Source organism: Saccoglossus kowalevskii, chromosome 8 (assembly GCF_978046115.1).
Source record: "Saccoglossus kowalevskii chromosome 8, keSacKowa6.1, whole genome shotgun sequence".
NCBI classification, from domain to species: Eukaryota; Metazoa; Hemichordata; class Enteropneusta; family Harrimaniidae; genus Saccoglossus; species Saccoglossus kowalevskii.
The window spans coordinates 11,980,566-12,001,024 of NC_140648.1; the positions used below are offsets into that span (position 1 = coordinate 11,980,566).

Below are 20,459 nucleotides of genomic sequence, written 5' to 3' on the forward strand. Positions count from 1 at the left end.
TATTGAGACGATCCGATCCAGCCAATAACACTACAGTTTCTTTATTAGGTGGGGGAAAGTAGTAAATAACGGACGCTTAGGGGGCATTAAATTGAGACACATGGCTTTCTCGTATTTAGCCGGCGTGTAAATTCAGGAACATCCTACCCCAAATATCACCATGCTTGTCCGATTTTCAGCCATCTGTTTTAGATGTCATAGTGAAAGATTAGCTCAGCAAGTGCGCCAGTGTCGTCAGATGTCATCGTTCAGAGGTAAATTCCGCATTTATCCATAATATTAATAGGTTGCTGTAACCATTTCCATATAAAATTATTATTGACTGTAATATTGTTTTTGGTAGAAGTATGTTAACCAAGAAGAATTTATCATTTTTTTCAAAATGTAGTTACAATCAATATGAAAGTCTTAAAACTAAAGGAAATTTACAATATTTGGAAATCTATGACAAGTATAAACAAAATGTAAAATTAGGAATGAGATGCACTAAAAAGCACAATTTTTGTTAAAAATTCAATAACAAATGTGTTTGATTGGATGCTAACTGATGTTGTTCATATCATGGACCATACTATATATATAAGGTCTATGTTTATATATAAAGTGGGGACATGAGCCATATTTTCATTGGCTGTTATTATGATAAGCGGTTTGCTAAAAGTCTGGTTCTAGTGATGTCAAATTCACTGTAGCTGTGATTGGTCAAAGGGTTTTCAACCACCATTTTGAGTTTTAAAATTTATAGGTATACCGGTATTTCTGGAATAAATGTAAAAGTAATTCACTATTTTGTATATCTTCATAAAGCAACAAAATCAAATCATTCCCAAAAAGATGCATCTCATCTTCAAATGTGTAAAGTAATTTAATTATTTTTTTAAATATTTTTCGCAGATATCAAAAGATTTTACAAGAATGTTAGCGTGACCCAAAATGATAGTATTTTCGAAATTAATCTTGATAATCGTAAGTTGAAGACACCTATGGGTAATATCTTCACTGTCCCTAATGAGCCACTAGCTATTGCCGTGGCAACTGAATGGGACTCACAAGCCAAATTAATACAGAGACATACCATGTATTTGGTAAGTAAAATATTGAATATATGTAAATATTTTTCTATAATTTCTTCGTTAATTTTGGACCAAATGGACGTAATTACCCATCGAATACAGATCTTGATTATCTTTTTTTGAAAAATATAAAACAAATTATTTTGTTGAAAGGTTAAACTGAATGTTTAGAAATCTGTCAGTAAATGTGGGATAGTGAAACTTGCAAAGAGGCTTATAGCCAGCCAGCCATGATGTTCAGGAACAACAACTGCTAGTTGATATTGTAGTAGTGTAGATTTCACAGATCTATCAATAAAGCAGAGCTGTACTGCTTTTACAAAATGTTGTCACAGGATCTCACAAATTATTATAAATAGCAAACATTCTACCACTGAATGTACTGTATGTATCATATCAATCTGATTAAAATATATTATCCAATAGGTATGGGGCTCCAATTGTTTTTTTTGTTTGTCTTTTTTTGTTGTTGCTGTGAATCAGTTCTTAGAAAATCATGTCCCAGTCGCCTAGAGAACTGATTAACGGCAAGAAAAACTAAAAAATCAATATATTCAGACTAAAATACAAATAAATGTTATATAAAGAGTCATAAAAAAAAATTGGAGCCTCATACCTACATCAGATTTTAATCAGATTGGTATCATACATCTTTGTACCGTTTTAGAGTAATCTATGCAATGCAGTACTGGACAATCCAGCTCAGAAGAACAAAGAAACAATAATCAAAACGATACTTCATTATTTGAAAACAGACACTGTCTGGTGAGTATTATGAAAGTAATTTTGTAGTGGTGAAATGAATTAATTAGTTTGTCCTTAAGACAGAAAATCACAGCATGAAATTTTCTTCTCTCAGCACCAAAAATAAAACAATTTACAATATTATTCAGTAAGGGACGACGTCAAAAGATCGATGTCGGATAAAAAACTTATTTCCTTTAGTTTGGCGGGGGGCGTTGACTTCAAAAAGTTTCCATCCTACAAAAACGATTTTATTTTTTAATGAAGTCAAAAAAATCTTGGAGTATTTGTAGTTCGTTTGGAATTAAGTTTTTTATCCGACATTGATTTTTTGACGTCGTCCCTAAGTACCAAATTAAGGACATTTGAATTAAATTGAAGATTATATTAATTATTTTCATTCATATGGGTACATGTCATTTGGATACAAGAAATTAAAATCAAATTGGGGTCATAGGACAAAATTTCTGTAAACAAGAGTTCCAAAATGAAAAATATCATTTTCTTTTTTCATTGGTTTCCTCAAAATTTTGCTTAGTCACATGGGCTAAAAAAGTTGGCTAGAATAATGCTGTTGATATAAATCCTAATTATTTTTGACTGTTACATTCAATTTAGTGAGTATCCTGTGCGATTATGTTGTTACATTGTTTGATGACAATTTCTCTCCCATAATGCATTGCACACATGCTCAGGAGAATTTGACTTCAAACCTTCTGTTCCAGGAAATCTCATAGATAATATATGCACTATTAATTATAATTTCCTGCTCATATTCTCTACCAGATTCTGCCATAAATTCGCACATCCGAACAATCGCCCTGAGCGATTTGACGGTTGGTTGGCACTTATTTAGGGTTCAAAATTTCAAAAAAAGATCATCAAATATTTTAGGGGAACTTCTATTTTCATTAAAAAATCCAACTACGTCGAATGTCAATGCCGGCAGTTGGGCCACCCAAAACGAAAGAAACTATTGCAGTAGCTAATCTAAAATTTGATATATTTTTTCCTTGTTGAATTAAAAAGTAGATCGCCTAAAATTTCATTACAATATCACCCAGTGTAATTTTTCTCAAAAAAATCACATTAATGAACCTGGTACGTTAATTAATAATTAATCATTTTATTTTAATTTTATTGGTAACAAAAGTATATTCTAAAGGAAGTTTCAAATATAAACAAACACAACTGCATTGCTTAGCAGCAAATGATTACTGTTGCGCAATGTGGCGTTTCACAATTGTTGATTATTACTTAGTAGTGATTCTAATAACGCACAAAAAATTAATTCATTGAATTGTTATGAAATGCAAATAAAAGTCAACTTATTTTCATTGTAAGCAAATGATTCCGGTCGCATATAAACGCCCGAAACTGTAGGGTATCCGCCATGTTCTTTCTCTTGCATGAGTTGACCAAATAGGTCAAATCGCTAATTAACCAATCAAAATGCTGGATGATGCCAATGTGTTCAAATCACCATAACTCATTTAAATATGTTAATGTTATTGACCGCAATGCGGAAGAGATTTGCTGATATTGTAGTACGACCTTTTGGCTTGGATTTTGGAAAAACAGCATGATTTTTTTTCAAATAAAAAATAGTTGTTTTCAAAAGATAAACTGAGCATAGAAGAAGAATTTAACATTGTTTACAGTGATATCAGCTCATTGTCGAAACGAAGCTTACCCATTCACGCTAGTCACAATAAACACAGTGTTGAATAAAAACTTAAAGTGCCTGTGAAATGGCTGCTATTTTCACGCCTAAAATTATCCATTGATACATAAATATTATTAATTTTTATGTTTCTAAGCATGAATTATTATGAATTATTGAAAAAATGTGTTTTAAACTCAATCTACTGCAACTTTATTTTGTGTATTTTAAAACGAGGCTCCTCATTAGCTTCTCATTTGCATACAGAAATTCCCCTTGTGACGTCAGAAGGGGAAGTCGTATGGCAGCTTGCATTGCCGATACGTGTAAATAAGGCAAATTTCTTGTGCAGTTTTCTCGTCTTTGACTAAATTTTCACTTATGTACTTGTTCGTCGAGGAGGAATGGACCATAATGAACACATAGTATAAATTTTTGTTGCATGGGGTTGAGTTAGATGCGAAATATGTCCGTGCTGGTGTAGCTGGTCACCGTGATCGTCACCGGCGCACGTTTGTACACTGTCGCTGGACAAAATAGAATTTGACGTCGGAATTATCTCGTTATTTAGCAGGTTACTAGGCACGTCACTACTACACTGTTGTATTTCATCGATCGTCTGAGTAAAACTTTCAAAATTAAAATAAAAGAGAACATATTTTGACATTCTAAACATTAGACTATAGTGATCACTATAAAATAATTAAAAAAACGACAAATCACAGTTACTAAATAAATGACAGCCGCGTAGAAATAAATTGAAATTTTGTTGAAATAGGTGAACACGTCGGGTCACGACGAGGGCAAGTGCGTTAAAAGTGGCGTTTAATTGGATAACAAAAAAAATCGAGATCGACACACATACCAATAAATTCAGAGTGGATTTGAGTTAGCGTGATCCATGGCGTGATTGTCATAATTATAACATCATATTAAAACTTTATTTGGTGGAAACACATTGACCAAGCCCGGATTCTTATTTCATAAATTATTACGCAGATCAAGCTGCAAGCATGGAGGTAAAAAAAGAACAGAGGTGTGAATTTGACATTCAACACCAATCACCAAACAATTCAGAAACATTTAGCCTTCGAAAATGAAAACAATTAGCAGTGTGTAAGGGCTGTGTAATTTCCTGTTTGTCCGACGCTTCGTTTTCGTGTCACTGTCAAAATTATTGCTACCTTTTACCTCAGACTAGTATTACTAGTCTGAGCTTTTACCTAACAGGGACTAAATGGTCTCTATAAAACGATAATCAGGATCGCAAAAAAGTCAACACTTGCCGGACGTCTCTCTCTCTTCTGAAATCCACCTCGGTGATCATGGTCCGGAATCTATTTCTTTCAAAAGTGTTGCGCCAGGTTTATGTTGTCGACGTTGTTTTTTCATGGACGACGACAGTTTCTCCAAAAAAAAAAAAAAAGAATCTGAGGTTAAGTGGCTTTCGTCCACTGATGTCGCACCTTCGGGTCGATTAAAAGAGTGTGAGTACTTACACTATGACTATACATTTCACTGCAACTGCCCACAACACAACATCTAAAAACTCTCTCTCAAAAAATTAAAATAGTCAAAAAAAAGAAGAAAAAAACGCCGACCAAAAAATAAATATCGTTTGAAAGTATACTGAATGACCAGTGTTATTACGGCTCAGGGATATGACTTCCTCTCACATTTTGGCATTTGGTGGCGCACTTTCAGCGAGAGTCAGAAATCCGGAAACAGTCGACCGTTTCAGGATAGGTGGGCGTGGCTACAATACGAGAAATATCCTAAATTTACTTGGATACGGATAATCATTTTCGGCAAAAAAATCAATAACTGCCCATTTCAATGGGACACAGATCTAAAATGGGAAACGTGAGGGTGGGCATTGCACAGGCACTTTAAATTAGACTTTATTTTAGGCATCAGGAAAGATTGAAATGTCCGAAAAAGACGCCAAAATATTTAAAAAAACAACTTTAAAAACTGCTGAAAAATCGCCCTGTTTAACGACCCAGGGCGAATTTATGACAGAATCCAGTATAATATTGTGCTTGCTTTAGTTGTGGTTTATCAATATTTATATTTCAATTTACTTTAGTTTTCGAGAAGAAGAACCGCCAGAATTTTATGCATTACAACAAAAAGAATGGGATCCAGTGTTAGAATGGGTCAATCGAAGATATGAAGTCAACATAGAAAGTACTACTAGCTTAATGGGGCCAGAAATAACACAGAAAACACAAGATAAATTCAAACAACATCTTCTGAGTTATAACAGTTGGGCAATTGTTGGTAAATATACTTTTATTCCAAATTAAATTATTAAATTTCAAACTGTGTTCTCCAATTTGATTTTTTCATTGATGATCCTTGTTTTTAAGAATTTGACACGTTGAGGGCGATATACAAGTTGAAATGCACATTTTGCTTTTATCTTTGTTACCGGGTAATCTTTATACATTGTTATGTATTTTATGAACAGTTCAAATGTAATTTATTTTTGTCTTTAGTAATTAGTCCCCGTTCGGACGGAGTCCGAAAACGGGGACTTATGTTTTGCCCTGTGTGCGTCCGTCCGTGCGTCCGTGCGTCCGTCCGTGATCACCTGTATCTCGAACATGCATGGACCGATTATGTTCAAACTTCACTCATACATCACACATTATATGGGACATATGCACATGCATTTTTTTCATGATCCGATTAACGATAGCCGAATAGCGGCCATTTTAAGGCCGAAAATGCATCAAAATCGCACATTTTCATCATTCCGGACCCGGATCTCAGTTATGCATGGACGGATTTCGTTCAAATTTGGTACATACATTAAACATAATAGGACCTTTATGCACGTCATTTTTTTTTTCGGATCAAGTTCGAAATGGCCGACTGGCGGCCATTTTGTTTTAAAGAATTCAGTTCTGGATCCGTATCTGAGACATGTCTGAATTGATCAAGTTCAAACTTCACACACACAAGGTACATCATGTCAAAAATATGTATGTGCATTTGTTTCATGATCCCATTAACGATAGCCAAATGGCGGCCGCTTTAAGGCCGAAAATGCATTGAAATCGCACATTTTCACCATTCCGGACCCAGATCTCAGTTATGCATGGACGGATTTCATTCAAATTTGGTACATACATTAAACATAATAGGACCTTGATGCACGTCATTTTTTTTTTCAGATCAAGTTCGAAATGGCCGACTGGCGGCCATTTTGTTTTAAAGAATTCAGTTCTGGATCCGTATCCGAGACATGTCTGGATTGATCAAGTTCAAACTTCACACACACAAGGTACATCATGTCACAAATATGTATGTGCATTTGTTTCATGATCCCATTAACGATAGCCAAATGGCGGCCGCTTTAAGGCCGAAAATGCATTGAAATCGCACATTTTCACCATTCCGAACCCGGATCTCAGTTATGCATGGACGGATTTCATTCAAATTTGGTACTTACATTAAACATAATAGGACCTTGATGCACGTCATTTTTTTTTCCGGATCAAGTTCGAAATGGCCGGCTGGCGGCCATTTTCTTAAAGAATTCAGTTCTGGATCCGTATCCAAGACATGTCTGGATTGATCAAGTTCAAACTTCACACACACATGGTGCATCATGTCACAAATAGATATGTGCATTTGTTTCATGATCCGCTTAACAATAGCTGAATGATGGCCATTTTAAGACCGAAAATGCATTAAAATCACGTATTTTCACAATTCCGGAACCAGATCTCAGTCATGCATGGATGGATTTTGTTCAGATTTAGTACAATGTGTTGTACATATGCAGGTGCATTTCGGTCATGATCTGCTTTGAATGTATATGTCACTCAAATATGAACGGAACGGGGACGTGTCATTGACAATGACTTGTTTTTTTTATATATTACTAATTATCGCGACTGGGACGCAAAATATGAAAAAAAAATGAATAACAGCAATTAAATTTAAACAAAATAAAATTTGAGCCTATACCTACATTGGATTTTAATCAAAATGGTATGAGACAGACAACAGGCATTTTTTGTGTGAAGTTCTCGACTCCAGATGTAGCACTGCATACTGTCTCTGATTCATCCACCCATCTTTGGGTATTTAATATATTTCTGGGGAATTTGTTATGGTTGAAAACAATTTTCTACTATCTGTTTTCTAGGTTATGAGTCAGCTGTACAATGTTTGAAATCATTAATATTGACGGCTGCATTGATTGATAGGTGTATCTCAGTGGATCAGGCAGTTGATTTGTCAAGGCTAGAATTCACATACCAGGTATGTTGGTTTATATTTGTATGCACATTTTCATTGACCAATCAAAGTGCACATAATGGATTAGTCAATCACAAGGCATTATATACGGTAGATGTTTATTAATGTGCTTCAGCCAATCAGATTGCATTATATGAATATAACCTATATTTATTGGCTGATTCAGATGTGGGATACTAATAATAATATTGGTATTTGTTCTTAATGTCAATTGGTAAATGCATAACTCATTTCTCATTTTCATATCTGCAATGTTCCTGTGCTCTTTATTTTAGACACAGAGATGGGGTCGAGTGGAATGGTCACATGATTTAGATGAAGCTGACTTGAAAGCAAGGGTTGCAGCGGCTACATTGTTTGTTCACCTGGCGACAGAGAGTGACAAAGTTGTACAGAAATTAGACAAAGCCAGTCAATAACACACATGTGTTGAGATTCATTAAATGCTGCCTGTATAGGTTTTAATTAAAACAATACCATATTTGTTTTTGTGGATTCGTTTCTGTTATTAAGATTCCAAGTTATACTTCACAATTCTATTGTCTTTGTTTTAAATATGCTAAATTGTAGAATGGGTTATGTCAGAATTCACACTTGCAATTTGCACATTCAATGAGAAATGTACCTGTACAGTAAATTGCGGGGAAACTATTCTAGATTAATTACATCAATATGCCCTTCACATGTCATAAAGATAGGGCAGAATTCAAACCATAACAAAATGTGTGAAAGGTGTTCTAACCAGATGTGAATTAAATCTGAACTGTACTAGTAATATGCATGTACCAAACTACAATTCATTTGAGCAACTAGTATATTTGGAATACGATACGTCACATGTTTCAGTTTTGTGATACAGCCTCCACTAGTGAGAGCCGGTCGTCTTTTCTTACCACTTATATGAAAACTACCTGTAGACCAAAACAGTGTTGAACCAATGGTATTCTAAATAAGAAACTGTTTAATATACATGGATTCCAATCCAGTCTGTGAATATCAGTGGGACAAAATTTAACAGACATTACTTGGCACATTACACTTTGGAATAATGCTATATATAAAATGTAGGTTTTTTGGAAAATATGGCTGCTAGTCGGTCATTTTGAAGAGAAGAATTAGAGCATCATGTGACAACTACCGCATGTACCCAGTTTGGAGACATTTGGTTAATGACCCAGTGAGAAAATGGGGAGCAAACATTCAGCATGATGGGTCCCTGTCCAGTTGATGGCTAATAAATAGACTTCACTATTAGAAACTTGCATGTTTTTTATTTGTAGTAAATTTTATTTTGCTGGAAAATATTGGAATCATCAGACAAGCATTACTATAATACATGTAAGTCTAAGTGCTGTACATGTGGGTTACAAACATCACTAAAATGCATATTCAGTATTTACAGGTGATTTAGAAAGATTATAAATATCTTATTTGTTTCTCACAAAATTCAGAAATTAAAATATTTACAATATAAGTATCTGGGCGAAATATATTCACGAACATGTACCAAGTTTTAGTTCAGCGACGGTTGGACGGTTGTATTGGCTCTATTCAAAGCATCAAAATGATCACTAGCTTTGTAGTTTGCATAGACTGTACACTTTTAATAGAGAAGCACTTCTAGCAGATCAAGTAACATGTTTTACAAATCTTAAACACTGCTCGCCTGATAATACCGGTATTTACATATATGATTTCTTAGCCAAACACTAGAATGATCAATAATTTGGGGCAAACTGGGTCAAGACATTGCAGGCAGGTCATTCTGTCAATAACATGTCTGTTACATCCAGACATGCATGCATGACAAAAATTACAAAAACCTACTGATTTCATAAAAAACCTTGAAACTCAATTGTCTCTGGTTTATAGAGCTGTATTAAACTGACATTAAAATTTATTTATTTTGTCATATGACAACAAAATAAATTGAATCTACCATAGTTTGGCTCTGTAGCATATATACAAATACATATGTATATACCTAAAAAACAAACAATTCCAAAACCTGCTAACTGGCTCAATTAAAAAATGTTCTTCCTTTATATTGGTAAATATGTCAATAGGCTTCAAACACCACAAAATTAATACAGATCCATTATTTTTCTGTGGCCATCTTGTTTTGCAATAGACATTTCAAAGTCCACCATGAAGATCCAGATTATCAAGCTCATCATTGAGATGATCAATGAGATTATTAATTTCACAAATTCTGTCGCGGTTCCTCTTAATCTCTTCATCTTGATGGATTTGCTCCATTAGAGCCGCCATCCAGTTGTTGGCTCTTGTGATAATCTCGTCCTCTCGGTTGTCTATCTTCAGTAGATGCAAATCGTGAGATGCACTGACAGCATTCTGTATTGTGTCTTTGTCAACAAGTAGCTGTATAGGAAAGTGAAAACACAATTATATTTGACTGGTACTACTATAAGATATCTTAACTCATTGCCTGCAGAAAGCATCCATGAATAGTGGAAATGGGGAAAAAACTGTCGGCTAATGATGTGTTGAAGTTGCACTCTGAGATCATTCCTAATGCTGAGATTTTGGGACTAAGATGTGAAATACCTAGTTGACGATATGATATGCAGTCCACAGTAATATTGGGCAAGATTGATGGCAATTCATGCATATATACCGATAAACAAAATCATTAAATATTTTACATCATATTTCAAAATCTCGAATAAATCCATGTGAATGATCTTAGAGTGCAACTACCATGATGTATTTACTAGTACTGTAATTATTTGCTGGTTTAAATGTTCTCAATTAAAATCTAGTGAATATTGAAAGCAATGAATGTCCCATTCACAAAACAGTGAATTGGAAGCTCAATGAATATCCATACAACATCAAATAATCTAAAACCCACAGAATATTTCTCTTTTAAAATTAATTTCTCATGACGTATGTAATGATTTGAGGCTATGACCTTTAGTTTAGTTATTTGCATAATGATATTGATACATTGTATGGAACATCTCGTGAGTATTTAGACTCAGTTCCAGGCCTAGCAGTTGAGCAATAAACACCTTGGCTACAAGTGCTCCTCTCCAGTGCGTTATTCTCCTCCCACAATTGGTTCACTCTACCTTGAGAAGTCTGTTCTCAGTTTACATACTTCTCAACACTTTTCCAGAAATGAGTTTGTACAGATAAATAAAGAAACCAACTCACCAGTTTAGTCTCGTCTGGAACATCATCATCCAGTTCATTCTTGACAAACTTCTCCAGTGTGATGACAGCAATTTCAAGTAATTTCTCATGGTGTTGGTTCTCCAGTTCACGGCATTGAGAAATTCTGAGTACAGAGTCAAGGAACCTAAGCTGAATAAATTGCATATTTCAACTGAGCTTTGCAGAATGCAATTATTTCAAACATGACGAATACGTTTGAGATTTGTTTACAGACTGCACTGAACAGTACATTTCACATGACACTCTCCATGAATATTCAGTTGCCATTTCTCTACCCATACAAAATAAGAACAAGGACTTATTTGTTGTTAGTAACCAGGCAAAAGTTGTTAAACGTGTGATGAATCAAACAATCAACTGAATTTCATGTTTGTCTTCGAAATGATTTCTTGGCGCCATAATGACAACTGATAATTCCCTCAGCGATTTAACCTGTTTCATTTTGTTAAACATTCAAATTTGATAAATGTCAAAGTTTGCTGAAAGTGCCCCTTTAACTGAAGGATGTTTTAATTGGTACAGCCCACATGGCCAACGAGCTGCAGCTATGTGTAAAAGGATACTGTGCTTGGACATTCTCCACAAACAAAGACACCATATCTGCCATATTACGATCAAACTCCTTGATGGTTTCCTGTTAAATAAAATTGAATTCATAAATGACAAGTGTATAACACTCACAGTAATTGGCATGATCACTACAGAACCTTTGGTCAAACATGATTACTAGTGATTAATGCACATTCTGGAAGACATGATCACATGTCATGGTGCCTTTATTTACCTAATCGGGACAGAATTGGTATCTTGATCAGGGAATTTTAGACGCACAACTGTCAGATAAAATTAATTATGTTCATCAATTGAACTATTACATTTGTATACCGTAATCAAGTTTGCCGATTAATTTACTGTATACTAGTGCTACAACAGCAAACATTGTACATGTATACAAAAGTTCTATTGCTAATACTGCTACCAGTAATAGTCCAGAAAATGCATTACCCTCTCAACATAAAAAGGCACAATTTATATCAGTATCAACAATGACATAAAAACATGATATTAAATTTATTAGTGTCTACAGAACTATTTACATTCATGCATATTACCCAGTAAAATCTGTTTTTTTATGACTGAGTATGTCCATTGTGTTTTCTTATGCTTCTTATACATACACTATAAATTACTGTGGAATACTTTATTTTCGCTGGAATTAATTTTCGCTGAAAAGGCTTCTTGGGCGTTTTGCTTTGAATTTATTTTCACCGATTTTTCATGAGTTTAATGTGGAATATAGGAAAAAAAGTATATTCGCTGGATTTTATTTTCACGAAATCATCCCTTCAGCGAAAATAGCGAAAATAAATTCCAAGCGAAAATAAAGTATTCTACAGTAGTTCATACAGTATAATGGCACAATACATTGACTCGTCTTACCTCAAGTTGATCAACCAACTGTAATTCATACCCCATTAGTTGGTCCCATATCACATTCACTTCTTTATGATATTCTTCAATTCGACTATCTAACACCTTCTGGTCACTCATGTGTTGTATTTCACTGAATAACTAGAAAATAATAAAAACAGTTTCCCATTTGTATGTCATTTTGGCTTTCAGAGTTAGTATATTCACGACTGTAAGGCATCACTATAGTATCTTGTTTCAACTCAAAATCAATATTACTGCAAAAAAAAAATGTTTTGAAACAAAACAATGCAGTTTTTATTTGAAAAATAAGACTCACAGCATTGAGAGTGATACTGAAGAATTTGTTACTAGTATAGCTTTCCTTGAACACAACACAATTGGCAATATCATGGAATAAATATGGTAGCACAAACTTCTCTCTATACATATTGACAATTGTGAGAAGGCTACAACTTTTTATAAAATAATTATAACTAACTGTATGCAGATATTTAACAGGGTTAGTACATCATCCACATGAACTAAAATTATCTATCTGCAGTTATCGAGCATGAATATTTCTGAGACCAGCATTTCAGAGAGACTGGGGGATCACTGATGTCACTCTCACTGTAAGAATATCATTTCACTGTAATGTTTTACTTATTTTTATAACCACCAAAAAAAAAATACTTGCGGTTAAAACATTATGTCCATTGGTTGGAGGGTACCTAAGCATTTTAAGAACTAACCTTTTTCTTGTAAGCCAGAAAGCCATCAATTTTCTCAGCAGCAATGTCTTTGTTTTCTTTCTTGGCATCCTCTATACACTCAAAGAACTCACTGACTTCTTTCTTCCTTTTGGCATGTTCCTGAAGACCAAACTCAAACAGTTGTTGGCAGATTTCTGTGAACTTCTCTTTGAAAGTGATACCAGTTAAGAATTATAACGATTGAAAAAAAAACCAAGCAGCAGCTCAGGATGTTTTCTAATCCAAAAGCACTTGCCCCAGACCCATCACCTTTTCTGCCATTTGATAGAATCACAAGGAGTAAACATTAGCAGTAAATATGGAAACTAGTCAAAGGGAAAATATATGCTATATGTCCTCAGTGCACATAAAAAAAAATGCCATATCCTTGTTATAAAGATGAACATGTTACCACAACATACAAGGCTACCCTCTATAAAAAAAGTTCAAGTCAATAGTCTTAGGATACAGTTTCCAATTCAGTTTCTTAAAGGCCCAATTCACTTGCCCCGGGCAAGTGTGAATTGGAGGTGTGGCTATTCTAATGCATGGTGTTAATCACTTGCATAGCCTATGACGCATCCTGTTTCAGCGGTCCAACATCACGTGACTTTGATTGACAGTAGTTCAAGATTAGTCGCGCATCCCTTTCCCCGGTTCATGTTTTTTTACTTTTATCCGCCAAAATCTCAGCTCGTACACTATTTATTGCCATAAATACTACACACAGTCACTGCTGTGATATTCATAGTCACATGCATCCACTTTGGCACGACATAATAGACATGTAAGTTTGAGAAAACACGTTTTTACCGGAGCTTGGATGAAGCTGTTTACTACAGCGTGACAAGCAAGGAAATAATCCCTATTGTTTAAGAGCGTATTTATAGTATACCTGGGCCTTTAAATCTTTGTTTTAATCAAAATGAATAATTCAGATTTTATAGTTTATAACAAAATGTAGACATATACTGCTCAAATTGACTAAGTGTTCAAAACATCATAAAAAAGGTGCCACCGACGGTGCGCGCCGCACAATCTTTTTGCTAGCTGTCAAACAACTTGTCAAGTCAAAACATCTACGCACAAAACTGAAAAGGTTGACGCGCGAAAAATAAAAGTCAACCTGCCAACCGTCTCCACTCTGAACAATGCCCACAGAATAAATAAGTTTATTTGCGTTGCTTCTCACGATATCCGACGGTCAAATGCCAGAAATATGGCTAATACCGTTACTGTCGTCAGTAAAATATTGAAGAGTCAAAAACATCAGAAGAAGTAGAAAATATGATTGCTAACGAAATTATATTGTGTGGCAGTGATCCGATCACTGGTCATTTTTCTTCTTTTCGTGAAATAGCAGAAAAGTTTTGTTTCACCGACAAAGGAATCCGCAAGCAAAGGCAACAGAGGATATTACCATAACTGGAGGACGGTGACTTAGAGTTGATCGAAACATTGAAGAGATTTCTTTATCGGCTTTGATTCTTTCAATTGATGGCACATACTTCTCGTGACAAGAACTGGAGTGATCATAAATTTTGGGGAGACTAAGTATACATTTTTTTAAGTTGATGTGGTGCACTGTCAGCGGTATACGTAACAGTGGTCTTGTCTGGCTAACAATGTTTGCGATTTGTTTTGTTGCCTATCCCACGCATAGAAACTGCTTGACATTTCAAATTACCAGCACTGTCATTGTTGCATGATGCAACGTTGGCATTATAAAGTTCAGCTTGATTGCTGTATGTAACTTAGCTGCTTCATAAAGTAGGAGTCTCTTGTGACCTGATGGAATTCCTGGTAAAAATTTCCTGAATATCTTATGCCATTATTTTTGTTATTGCACGTAAACTGGTATATCCAGAACTTCGCAGAGCATGAACATACTTCTCTAGCTAGTGGTCAATATTTTCTAGCAACCATTGGAGTTGATTTTCTGTAGGAGGCGTTCGGAACAAGTCACCTCCGTCAGTTTCCATTTTGTATGACTTCTCGTTTAGAGAAAATACGGTTGGCAGGTTAACTTTTAATTTTTCGCGTGTCAACCTTTTCACTTTGGCGCGTAGATGTTTTGACAGCTAGCAAAAAGATTGTGCAACGCGCACCGCCGGTGGCGTCTTTTTTATGACATTTTGGTAAATGTACTCTGTGAGTGAATATAAATTAAAAGATTTCACATGCTTAATTAATTTATTTTACCTAAGCAGAAAGGTGTGCAAATTGTCAGAGGCTGATACTTCAAATATGACGACACTTTTATTTGAGGGGATATTTTACGCTGTGAGATGGGAATATGCAAATGGTGTACTGTGACTCTGCTTGTTTTAAACATTCTGTCTACAGTAAATCTGTTTGTTAACCTCTGGTGACACAAATCGGGAATTGGAACTAGACAGTGAACATGGCCTGATAAGTATAAGGATATGTTATAAGTAGTTCTTCTACTCCGGGCAATGACGCCAGCTTCGGTCCTTCTGTGTCATCAAAGAACATACTATCAAATAGAAATGGACCATTCAGATTCTCTACATAGGCACTCTGTACAGAAGAAAAACATACACATAACATTATCAAATCATCAATATGTAAATTGCATGTAGAACTATTTACTGAGTGTACATATATATATATATATATATACATGGTATACAGTTAGCACTGTATAGTACAGTATAATAATTTACAAATACAAATAAAATTACAAACAATTTACGTTATAAAGCTATATTTGCTTTCATTTGCATCATATTTGCACTTGTTCAAATATTAAAAACTTCCTTTAAAGTATGTCACCGAAATTCAAATCACTATTTCTTTTGATTACATCAGACATGTCATCAATATAATGTGCGATGGACATTGAGTCATGTCAATCAATGCAAATGATTTCCCTGGAAATGATCTCGTAAAACATTTTTCACTGGCATTTAGGGCTGTTATCTATTATTACATTATTACTACAAGTAGGAAAGAAAATGTATTATACACAGTCACTGTAATAAGTTATCACTTAAATGCCACTAAGTATATAAACTCAGGCATCGAACTGTGTTTGTCAATATGATAGCCATATACAATTAGCCTTCGTGTACATTTTGCAGTATTCTTGTGATGACATTATTTTATTAAATTTATTTCCTCATACAAGTGCACACAAACAGTTTTGTTGGCAGTGACTCACCTTGTGTAGTTCAAACAAGTCTTGTTTCTCTTTCTCACTGACTCTTTTTCTTTCTTCTGCATTTTCATCAGCTTCAAGTTCTTCAATTGAATATTTGTACTGTTCATTGGCTGCCACTCTCTGTGTGGAAACAAACAAACAAACAAACAAACAAACATAAATATGGTTTAGAATAAATGGCATGAAATGTCATTTTCAAATTCAAAAATGGCAATGCAAAATAGAAAACAGCATTTTGGTCTTTTTATTAGCATTCCACAACAACAACAATGTGTAAAATATGTCAATTGAATTAAATTGAGTTTAAACTGACCTGCAAAACCATCCATGTGAAAACTGACCCCTAAGTAACCCAACCCTATATTTTACTGCCCTCCTGTAAACCAGCCAGCGTAAACTGTCACCTACTCGCATGAACCGACTATTATACATTTACCAATCTGTTTTCTATAAAGACTTGCCAATGCTAGGTGTTGAACCATTATCTCTGTAGATGTGGTGGGATGCTCTAAGAATTTGCAGATGTGGTATAATAAATCTCCCAGTTAAAAAGAATGTAATTACGAACTAAAAATTATTCTGTAAATATACTCACTGTACTTTCATCAATCAGTCTAAAATCTAAGTAGACAAGACTTGGAATATGTGCTACTATGTATGCTTTGTAATTGCCATCATCACAGAATTCATTACCACTCAAATTAAGTGTCTGTAAATTCTTAAACCGTCTTAGATACTTCACCTGAAAATAAAAAAATATCTTTTAAGTACCCAGAGTCATACAGAATGAACTCATTGTATGAAGTTTGTTAATAATTTAATAAGGTTTGGTTTACTGGTAACTACTGGTAATATAACATATATAAAAATGAACTATACTCAATCGAAAATATAACACGTTTTTATGATGCGAGTAGTTTTCAATGATGTAATAAGAACAAGTCGGCTATTAAAAAGAATTTAAGTTCCTTTGCTTTGACTTGTCAATGATATATTATTTAAAAGAGTAAACAATACCAATTCATTTTCATAATTAAATTAGGTGGTAAATAACAACATTAACCTTATAATAATAAAATAAAACATTAAACCACAGTTGATATATTTTCAGATGTCATTAAGACTTACATTTTCTAACTGTTCAATATTGTTGTTGCCAACTGAAAGCACATGTAGCTTTGTGAGAGCATCCATATTTTCAATAACTGAAATTCTATTGTTGTAAAGTGTTAAGTCTTCAAGCTTTGTCAACTTATCAAAACCTTCAATAATTTCTATGTTGTTGAATGAAAGATCTGAAGAAAAAAACTATATAAATTTATTCCTGAAAATGGATTTCCCAGTAAATATATCAAAGCTGGAAGAAAGTGAAATACAATATATACGGTCTTTTGGATTGATCACTATGATGAATTCAGCAATAGTTAAAAATAATATAACATAATAAAAAAAAATACTGGTATTTATCCATTTCAGAATCTATTTATAAACACCATGCAGCAAAATTATAAGCCACATCCAGGGGTTGAGAAATATTAAAAACCAAATTCATCCACTCTTACCTAACCAAATTAAATTAACCAACTGGTCAAGTCCTTCTATTTTTTCGATGATGTTATTATCAAGTTGTAGTTTGGTGAGGCGCGTGAATTGCCACAAATTATCAATCTTCAAGATATCTGAAATTCAAATCATCAAGATTGTCAATTAAAGCATGTAATGTCAACATAAGACGTATATGTTTATGGAATGAATAGCTTTTAGTTTAGCCAGACATGTTCATATCAGATCAGATTGATATTATGATAATTACATGATATTCTATTATAATACTGTGCACTGCTGATTATATCAGATGATAACAGAGCGCAGCTTGAGGTCAGTGCACATACCATCAAATTATAATAAACAAGGATAGTGCATGAATCAATATCCAATGTTTTCACATGATTGGGCATCAAAACAACAAATCCACAATGACTATTGATCTTTCTCCAATTATTTGAGCACATTTTGCTTTTTGCAGTACATCACCCTTTATTTCATTGGTAACAAATCAGTGTGGTGTACAGTTTAAGATAGACTGGTGAACTGATTTTAGTAAATAATTTTTAGCAATGCAACCATAGCAAGAAAATTATCAATTTCAATTTGATTTTTTAAGGGCATTTTGGTTTGTAGGTGAACAGATGTAAGTTGAGTGCAATAACACACTGTTTTGCTTACTGTGCTAATTTTTTTTTTTCAAAAGGTACTTGAGTATGTAGACCAACAGATGCATGACATACAGAAGTGTCATACTAACTTACTTTTGAAATCTAATCTAAGTTGTACAACATCACAGAAATCAATTCCTTCTTGTTTAGCAATTCTTCCAGCCTCTTCCTTGGGCCCCTGTTCCTCCACTGCTTTCAGCAGCATCTCCTCATCTATCACTGCAGGTTCCACTGTATCGTACAGTCGACTCATATTGCAGCTTTTTTTTTATCACTGGAGTGTTGAATAGTTTGACTGATGATAACAAAATATTGATAGTTAAAGTTTTGTTAAGACTTAAGATGAGGGCTGGTGGGTTAATCATATTATAACAGACATTTCTATCAAACTAATGAAAATTAGGGTAATTGCTAGTACCGGTACTGGTATATACATTAGCATTTAAAACTGATCATATCAACTTTATACAGAGCTTGAACTTCACAGATGCATCAAACACAATTGCCTTGATTCCCAATGAACCCCATTCTTTATCCCCTTGAATATTCTCTATACCAGTATTAATTCTATATTAAGGCATTTTTATGGGGGCTCCTTCAACTTCAAAGTTTAAGCCCTGAAATAACTAAATTATTAATGGAATAATTATTTGTCAGGAAAATAATTGTAAATAGATTTTTAATTTAAAAATAAATCTTTAATATTAAAATCTGATATTTAAAATTGTGGTTGGTAGCATATCACATCTAACAAACCTTTCTTTAGTTAGAATTTGTCAACCAATCAGAGCATGCCTTCCTGGAAAGTGGCCACACTCGCAGTTGTGATGGGCCCCATTACACACATTATTTTAGAGAAGTACATTTTTTTAATTTATTTATACAATAAATTTATTTATGCAATAAATATAATAAGAATAATCACAGGAGTCAACGATTTATACGTAGTTGTTTAGATAGACACAACATAAGCAGCAATTTAGAGTGCCCCCCCCCATTCTACAACACATGGTACACACATTTTCCAAACTCAAATAAGAGAGAATTTCATGAAAAGCAATTTACCAGCTGCCTCAAAATAACACCAAAAAAATATTTATATAATAATATTTTCACAGTATTACTATTTATTTCTTTTTTATTATTATTATTATTATTATTATTACTTATGTATTTTATTGTTCCTTATATCCTTATTGTATTCTAATCTAGATCCCAGAAGGGATACGATATCAATAAAGGTTGTTATTACATATTACATATCATAACCACATAACTTTACGAAATTAATCGTCATTTAAGACCAGGAGGCCCAAAATCTGCGACAGTTCGGCTGACAATGATCTCGCAATTTACTGAATATATTAGACCCTAACACAGTTCCTCTATAGAGGGACTGGGACCCTAATAATACCTGACCATACTTGTGATACACATGACTGCATTGTACACAGCTCAGTAAAATGCGAATGGGAACACGATTCACGATCAATATCATGCAGCATAGACAGATGCATATATACTAACAATAATAACAACTTTATTACACAACTAATCCATCCAACTATTGGTGGTAACAGTATGACAGTTATAATACATATACCGTAAATATAGTTACTGCAAATTCAATGCATACTTATTATGGGGAGTTAATTTCTGTAAAGAAATATGTGTGATACGATTCTTGTATCAAATACACCAATACACCGCAGCTCATTGAGTTGATACTTTGTCATGTAATATTTTACAGTTTTACTAACCTTACTATGTAAAAAATAGTGTATGATTGAATGTTTTCATCCAGAACCACGGCTTTCCCAAGATGGCTGTTGTTGTCAAGCAACATGTATCCCAGAATGCATTCAACTTACCTTTGACCTGTTCAACTTTGATCTCAAAACAGACTATGCATAAAACCATTTTATTCATATTTAAGGA

General features: G+C 34.0%; 2 protein-coding genes across 2 annotated transcripts; one reads left to right on the plus strand and one right to left on the minus strand.

Annotated features, from left to right (window-relative positions):
* The first annotated feature begins 82 nt into the window (after positions 1–82).
* Positions 83–8,289, plus strand: LOC100375388 (ATP synthase mitochondrial F1 complex assembly factor 2-like). Its single transcript, XM_006821753.3, has 6 exons — positions 83–254; positions 895–1,085; positions 1,741–1,838; positions 5,570–5,763; positions 7,643–7,758; positions 8,031–8,289. Exons 1-6 carry the CDS (start codon positions 161–163, stop codon positions 8,172–8,174), a joined length of 837 nt encoding a protein of 278 aa, XP_006821816.1. The 5' UTR covers positions 83–160; the 3' UTR covers positions 8,175–8,289.
* Positions 8,290–9,033: 744 nt separating this feature from the next.
* LOC100313649 (LRRC48-like protein) lies at positions 9,034–20,353 on the minus strand. The gene is given in 12 exon segments (NM_001168109.1): positions 9,034–10,137; positions 10,936–11,059; positions 11,520–11,590; positions 12,397–12,528; positions 13,122–13,296; positions 15,550–15,662; positions 16,306–16,425; positions 16,901–17,047; positions 17,434–17,600; positions 17,868–17,984; positions 18,615–18,816; positions 20,282–20,353. Coding segments are annotated over 11 exon segments (1,572 nt in total). The 5' UTR covers positions 18,775–18,816; positions 20,282–20,353; the 3' UTR covers positions 9,034–9,891.
* Between the last annotated feature and the right edge of the window lie 106 nt (positions 20,354–20,459).

Excerpts from the sequence above, each read along its gene's own strand:
- LOC100375388 (XM_006821753.3), top strand. The coding sequence starts at position 161 with ATGCTTGTCCGATTTTCAGCCATCTGTTTTAGATGTCATAGTGAAAGA. Across the intron at positions 1,839-5,569 it reads TTGAAAACAGACACTGTCTG|TTTTCGAGAAGAAGAACCGC; the intron begins GTGAGTATTATG and ends AATTTACTTTAG. Across the intron at positions 5,764-7,642 it reads TAACAGTTGGGCAATTGTTG|GTTATGAGTCAGCTGTACAA; the intron begins GTAAATATACTT and ends TCTGTTTTCTAG.